Source organism: Tupaia chinensis, unplaced genomic scaffold, assembly GCF_000334495.1.
Source record: "Tupaia chinensis unplaced genomic scaffold, TupChi_1.0 Scaffold000095_1, whole genome shotgun sequence".
In the NCBI taxonomy this organism is placed as follows: Eukaryota; Metazoa; Chordata; class Mammalia; order Scandentia; family Tupaiidae; genus Tupaia; species Tupaia belangeri.
The window spans coordinates 690701-697747 of NW_006159557.1; the positions used below are offsets into that span (position 1 = coordinate 690701).

Consider the following 7047-nt stretch of genomic DNA (forward strand, 5'->3'; position numbering starts at 1 on the left):
AATTTTTTACATTAGAGAACACAGAGGCAAGAGTGAGCAAGCGTGAGAAAGAGACCTAAGCAATTTAGCCAGATGTTAACTAACTACATTCATAGCTAGATATTAAATATAAAGATAGCACACTAAATAATTTTTATATTTCGCCCTGGACTACTGTTCAGCCCCTGCTGTTCATGAGACTATGTTTCCCAGACTAACCCAATAATCAACGTGTCCTAAACTAGTGGCAGACATTAACAGTACAAAGTATACTCCTAACTGTGCACCAATGCTGAAGAAAAAAAGTTAACATAATATTCCTCTGGAAAGCTTTATACAACTCTTAAATATTAAAAGTATAAGAGAACAAATTCTCCTTCTCAACATGAGGTTAAGAAAATGGAATATAGTCATAATCAGAATAATGCTCAATTTCATGTCAATGTTGGGTAATTATTTGTATTTAGAAATGCAAAGGCTAATTTAGGTTTACCTTCTGAATATCTCAAAAGCATGTCTTGGTGCTGGTGGGATGTTGCACTTTGGTGTGGCTGACTGAGTGGGCCAATACCCCGTCGTGAGCACCCGGACTGTGAGATCAACACCACCTAAAGATACCTACAGAAAACAGAAAGAGATGTTGCTCCCCACATTAACTAGGATACAGTCCATCTAGACTGAGTTAGGTCTATTACTGTTGGCTCCATGTCCAACATTTAGCAAATGCAACATTTTTTTAAAGGTTAGACCCATCCAATGTCTTCCAAATTTTAACTACTTTGGAAGATATTGCAGTTACAGTTACTGCTGAAGAACTTAAAAATACTAACTAAAGGATAGTTCTTAGCATGTCAACAAAACCTTACTGGAATCACTGTAAACTGCTAAGTTTTAGCCTTTAAGCTAAAGATAGATGTCAAAGAGTTAGTCCCATCAGAACCATTTAAGGGGAAATTCCAGGATAGTATCTTCCATCTAGTCTTTAAATAGTTTTCCCACCGTATCACACGAATGATGTTTCCAATATCCCTACATTTCAATTACATTGGTCAAACTTTCATGTTTTAACACGTAAGGCTCAACTCACAGTCTAACAACTTGTCCATAGATACGACAGAACCAGTGTACACAGTGGGTGGTCTATAAATATCTGTACAATGTATGACTAATTCTACAAAAGATGTGATAGCACCACTGTCACAATAAGATAGTCTTTTTAAATCAATTTATTTTTTCTCTCTCTCTCTCTTTTTTTTTTTTTTTTTTAGAGGTTTTTGCTATAGGGCACGTGCGCTCACCAGACAGAGAGACATAGAGACAGAAAGCGAGAAATCACCCCCCCGGGGGGATGGTAATACCGCAATCCCCTCTCCTCCATTCTCCTCTCGGGATCTTGGGCACACATACACACGCGCCCAGCGTGAGTTCTAAGCCACCGGGTCTGGGACGCGAACCGCGGTCGACTACGTGGGAATCCAGCGACATAGCCATTATGCTAACTGCTGGTTCCCTTTTTAAATCAATTTTTAAGAAAATTAATAAAGCACATCTACAGGACCCTTAAAAATTAAACATCTTTATTACTGATATTCACAATTTGTTATATACCATTGTTTCATTTGTATCTAACCTGGAGGATTAAATGATAGAGATTTAAAAGGGGACACTAAATATCAAACACATCCCATTGTTTAGCAATTCAAATTTGAAATCCAGATTTCTTGACAATTATCTATTAGAAGTTTACTTTATAGAAGTGAAAACTTGAAATGTTAGGTGAGGAGAAGATCTAGCAGAGGCTCTTAGATGATGTGCCAGGAAAGGTGCAGAACTGTTAGTATAATTCCAAGTTAGGACTAAGGCTATAGCAACTTAGTCAATCCATCAAACCCTTAACAATATGCATGGGACCTACCCAAGATTATAAAGATGAAAAATCTTGCTATCTTCTCCTATATACCCACACAGCCTGCTACCTGATCTACTTCAAGTTTTTCCTCAAAATGTCATTTTTAAAAAAGCAAAGTGCTCCCTGACCAGTCTTGCCTGCTACAGATTTCCTCTACAGCTACGTATTAGCTTAGGTTATCATCTTTCCCCCATTACAATATAAGCTCCACTGTGGCCAGAAGCTTTGTTTGTTCCATTCTCTACTGTATCTCCAGTGTCTAGAACAGTGTTTGGCACCTAGTAAGTTGTTAAATGATGAACTATTACTGTGGTGGGTAGTGTCTCCTCTTCCTAGCCATCTCAGGAACATTTTGAAACAAATTAGCTTATATTCAAAAACAGCACAAGTCAGGGGCAGGTACACAGAGACAAAAGTATCATAAGTCTAACAAGGTAAATATGATTTGCTGATGTAGTAGCCCCTTTCCAAGGTTTCAGTTACCTGTGGATCAACTGAGGTCCAAGAGGCTGAGTACAGCACAGCACAATAGTGTATTTTGAGATAATGTACACCCCATTCACCTAACTTTTATTATAGTATATTGAAATAACTGTTCTATTTTTAGTTACTGTTGCTAATATCCCACTGCCTAATATATGAACTTTATCATGGTTATATAATGCGTGGAGAAAAAAGTATTAACAGAATATATAGGATTTGCTACTATCCAAGGTTTCAAGCATCTATGAGGGGTCCTGGAATGTGTCCCCCATAGATGGAAAGACTACTGCGTAAACAAACAGAAATATCAAGGTGGCTTTCTTGCCTTTGCCTCATTTTTAAAAGTTAAAACACAGAGGAAAAAAAGTGGACAAACACATAAAATTTCTTACAGTACAAAAAATAAGATTTGTCTAAGTAAAATACACAAGTATTATTAGAGTTTTAAGAATGTACTTGTCTTATGACTCCTGGAAGTAAATAAAACACTGGCTCGGAACATTTCAACAGGTCAAAACCTTTAGGTAAGTTACAGAGAATCTGGGTCAGGGAGTGGCACAGTGGCAACGACACTCTGCAATGCTGGACTCGCATAGCAAGGTCGTGGGTTAGCATTTAAAAGCACCCCTGTACATGATGGGCATGACCACACACGTGTGTGCTCATAGTGTGGGCTGACTGAGGCTGGAGACAGTGCTTGGATTTGAGTACTCCACCGGGAAAGCCTGTTTCTCATCTCTCTCTCTGTCCCTTGAAAAAGTAAATCAGTGATTAAGCTTTTTTAAAAAGATTTTTTTTGAGAGGTTTTTGCTATAGGGCGCATGTGCTCACCATGAAGAGAGAGAGAGACAGAAAGCGAGAAATCACCCTTCGGGGGGGATGGCCACACCGCAATCCCTTTTTGTCCATTCTCCTCTCGGGATCTTGGGCACGCATGCCACATGTGCCCAGCCTGAGGTTAAGCCACCAGGTCTGGGACTCAAACAGCGGTCAACTACATGGAAATCCAGTGACATAGCCATTATGTTAACTGCTGGTCTCTAAAAAGATTTGTTTAAAGTTTATTTAAAAATAATCTTCTGTTTAAGGAATGGTAATATCTTATAAGTGCTCAAAGATTTCAGAAAGCTCAAAATTTGTTTGGCTTACTTACTCTCTCTCTTCTCATCAAATCTTTCTACTTTAAGGTTTGGAGATATAAACCTCAGCAGAAACAATGACTAAAAAGTCAATAACTGCATGAAAACAATGGCCTTATTAAGTAGAAGCTTCCAATGAATTAGCAGAAAAATAACTGAGCATCTTGATTATATACTTTGACTACTATAGTTATTAACAAATTATTAAATATTGTACCCGAGTATGGGATGTGTGTGTGTACTTATCAAGATGAAATATTATGGAAATCAAACTATAAAAATAGCAATCAACAAATGTGAACAGAATCCAATAAGATCACCATGTTGAAGAATCATCTTTTTTTGTTAACGAAAACAATTACAACAGGATTGTCACAAGTAAAGATCGTAATTTCTTATCAGAAGGCCTTCAACTATCATTTAGACTCACAAAACAAGAGTTAAGATATTGAACTCATCCAGGAACACGCCCTCAACAGAGCATTTGTTCCTACCACGCCATCTCCCTCTAGCTCTGAATGTGTAAGACAAGTGCAAGAAAAGGAGAAAACAACAGAAAGAAGTCATTACCCAAACAAAAATTACACAGCAAATATAATTATATCAGTATAATAGACTGAAGGACACATCCCCAGTCAATCTAAAATGGGGGGTGGGGGTAACCAGCAGTTAGCGTAATGGCTATGTCGCTGGACTCCCACGTAGTCAACCGCGGTTTGAGTCCTGGACCCGGTGGCTTAGACATGTCGGGCGCATGTGCGTGCATGCCCAAGATCCCGAGAGGAGAATGGAGGAGAAGGGATTGCGGGGTGGCCATCCCCCCTGGGGGGAGATTTCTTGCTTTCTCTTTCTGGCGAGCGCACACGCCCAATAGTGAAAACTTCTCCAAAAAAAGAAAAAAAAAGGGGGGGGAGGAGTGGGGAGAACCATCCAGGGTAACTGAATGTTCAGTTCCTACCAGCACAAATTTCTGCTTCTCACAGACTTTCATCTTTCCTGCCCTTGGCTCTTCTCAGAGGTAAACACTAATACTTACGAGGCAAACCCTATGGCTAGTTACAAAAGAATCAGAATACCTCAATTAGAAATCTAAAATCATTAAAGTCCCAGCTGACCACCTTCGGAGAGTCGCAATACAAAGCATTTGGAGCACAATCATTTCTGTTTTAATTGTCTCAGTTCAACTTCCACCTACCCTAGAATGTGGAGCCCGTTTATGCTGATCTTGGAAACAAGAATGAGCATACATATGAGTGTACATGTAAAAAAGTCAGGGGACCAGCAGTTAGCATAATGGCTATGTCGCTGGACTCCCATGTAGTTGACCACGGTTCACGTCCTAGACCTGGTGGCTTAAAACTCATGCTGGGCACGCATGTGTGCATGCCCAAGACCCCGAGAGGAGAATGGAGGAGAAGGGATTGCGGCATGGCCATCCGTTCTGGGGGTGATTTCTTGTGTTCTGTCTCTCTGTCTCTCTCTGCCTGTCTGGCGAGCGCACACGCCCTATAGCAAAAGCCTCTCAAAAAAAAAAAAGAATTATTTTATTTATTACCATTATTATTTTTATTAATTTGACCAGAGAGAGACAGGAAAAATGAGAAAGCAAGCCGCTAGATCCAAGACTCAAAGTTGGCCACGTGGGAGTCCAGCACCTCAACCACTATGGCACCCGCCAAAGCATTTGGAGCACAATCATTTCTGTTTTAATTGTCTCAGTTCAACTTCCACCTACCCTAGAATGTGGAGCCCGTTTATGCTGATCTTGGAAACAAGAATGAGCATACATATGAGTGTACATGTAAAAAAGTCAGGGGACCAGCAGTTAGCATAATGGCTATGTCGCTGGACTCCCATGTAGTTGACCACGGTTCACGTCCTAGACCTGGTGGCTTAAAACTCATGCTGGGCACGCATGTGTGCATGCCCAAGACCCCGAGAGGAGAATGGAGGAGAAGGGATTGCGGCATGGCCATCCGTTCTGGGGGTGATTTCTTGTGTTCTGTCTCTCTGTCTCTCTCTGCCTGTCTGGCGAGCGCACACGCCCTATAGCTAAAACCTCTTAAAAAAAAAAAAAGTCAGGTAACTATCTCGCAATATCACAATCTTGGGATAAAGTGAAAAGACGAATCTAAAACTCAGTAAAAGGTTGCTTAAGCCCAGTATTCTTTCCATAATCTGTAACAGTTATTAACAATGGAATAATCCTATTTATTAAATTTTCAGTGCATTCCTTCAAGTGGGAAAGAGAAAATAAATTATAGAAGAATTAAAAAAAAAGTGTAGCATAAATACAGTGAGAAAAATAAATTAAGAACTCACAGACAATACATATGATGTCACTAATGACATTCAAACAAATGACACCAGCAGATCAGGCATCTGCTTTATGGATGAAAACGTCCATTACAAAAGTTTTTAGTACATGTAAGTAGAAATTAATACAGACTCTTACCCCCGTTGCCTGTAGATGCTGCCTGAACTCATCCATAGTTGTGTTTGAGATGCTCATATCCCTAAACATCCCTTCCAGTTTTGATGTGAACTGACATCCACATTCAGTCTGTGGAGAAAAAACACAAATATATGTAAGATTTTTCTGAGAAATATAGAGAGACATGAGCTATTCCATATTACTGCCATACCTGATAATCTCCTCTGTAAATCTTTCCCATAGTTGCTCTATGCCTATGGGTACCAAACATTACTTTAAAACTAACCCAAGGATTTTCTTTTTAAATGTAGAATCCCAGACTCTTCCTGTTTCCAATATATTCCATAGAAGGCAGGGCCTGGAACTCGGCATTTTTAACAAGTACCTCCAGCGGTTCATGTAAAAAGTCTATGGACACACTTTGCGAAACAGAACTATAGGGTCGTATTCTCTTTACTGTTTCTTTTTTTCTAATCCTTCTCTGGACTTTCATGTGTGTATCCTGCCACACTCACTAAAATTTCCACAAATTTGGAATGTCCTAGAACTTTAGTAAAGGTAAGTATAACCTGTGTCCTGCTCAAAAATAGTCTACCTTTATTAATTTCTGGAAATAAACATTTAAAATCAAGTAAACTGTTGGTGCTCAACTGATAAACATCAGTTAGGTTGCCCTACTCCCTCTTACATATACCTTACCTTTAACTTAGATATCATGTTTTTTTCAGAGTCATCAGAAACACTTTTATTTGTGAGAAGTCTCCTTGCCAAGTGTTGCTTATAATAACGTTCAAATACATCTTTTTCTTGCATAAACCTAAAAAGGACCATTGCCTTATCCAATATTGTTTCTACTTCTTGTTCTGTTAGCTGCAAAAGCAAAAGATTTAACAATTATAAAATGTTAGTTCTGCAAAAACAGCACCATAGCCCATCTATAATCAAAAATCATGACTCTTTGAAAACAAACATAAATATCTGGCTGACTGATGTCAGAAAAAGCGATCTGGTTCGAGAAACAGTGCTCCTTCACAGAGTGGCACAATTCTTATCCCCTCATCTAGTACAGCAGTAATGAGGAGTTGGAACAGAGCTCCAGTCCC

At 39.3% G+C, this 7047-nt stretch overlaps 1 protein-coding gene across 4 annotated transcripts in view; it reads right to left on the bottom strand.

Annotated features, from left to right (window-relative positions):
- The window catches only part of CUL3 (cullin 3), a 120240-nt gene that overhangs the window by 22204 nt on the left and 90989 nt on the right, over positions 1 to 7047 (bottom strand). For all 4 annotated transcript variants that reach the window (XM_006143300.2, XM_006143299.2, XM_006143301.3 and 1 more), the window contains 3 exons: positions 6644 to 6814; positions 5966 to 6073; positions 473 to 597 (listed from right to left, as the gene is read on the bottom strand). In XM_006143300.2, coding sequence (XP_006143362.1) covers positions 473 to 597; positions 5966 to 6073; positions 6644 to 6814 — 404 coding nt within the window. The remainder of the gene's footprint in view (positions 1 to 472; positions 598 to 5965; positions 6074 to 6643; positions 6815 to 7047) is intronic.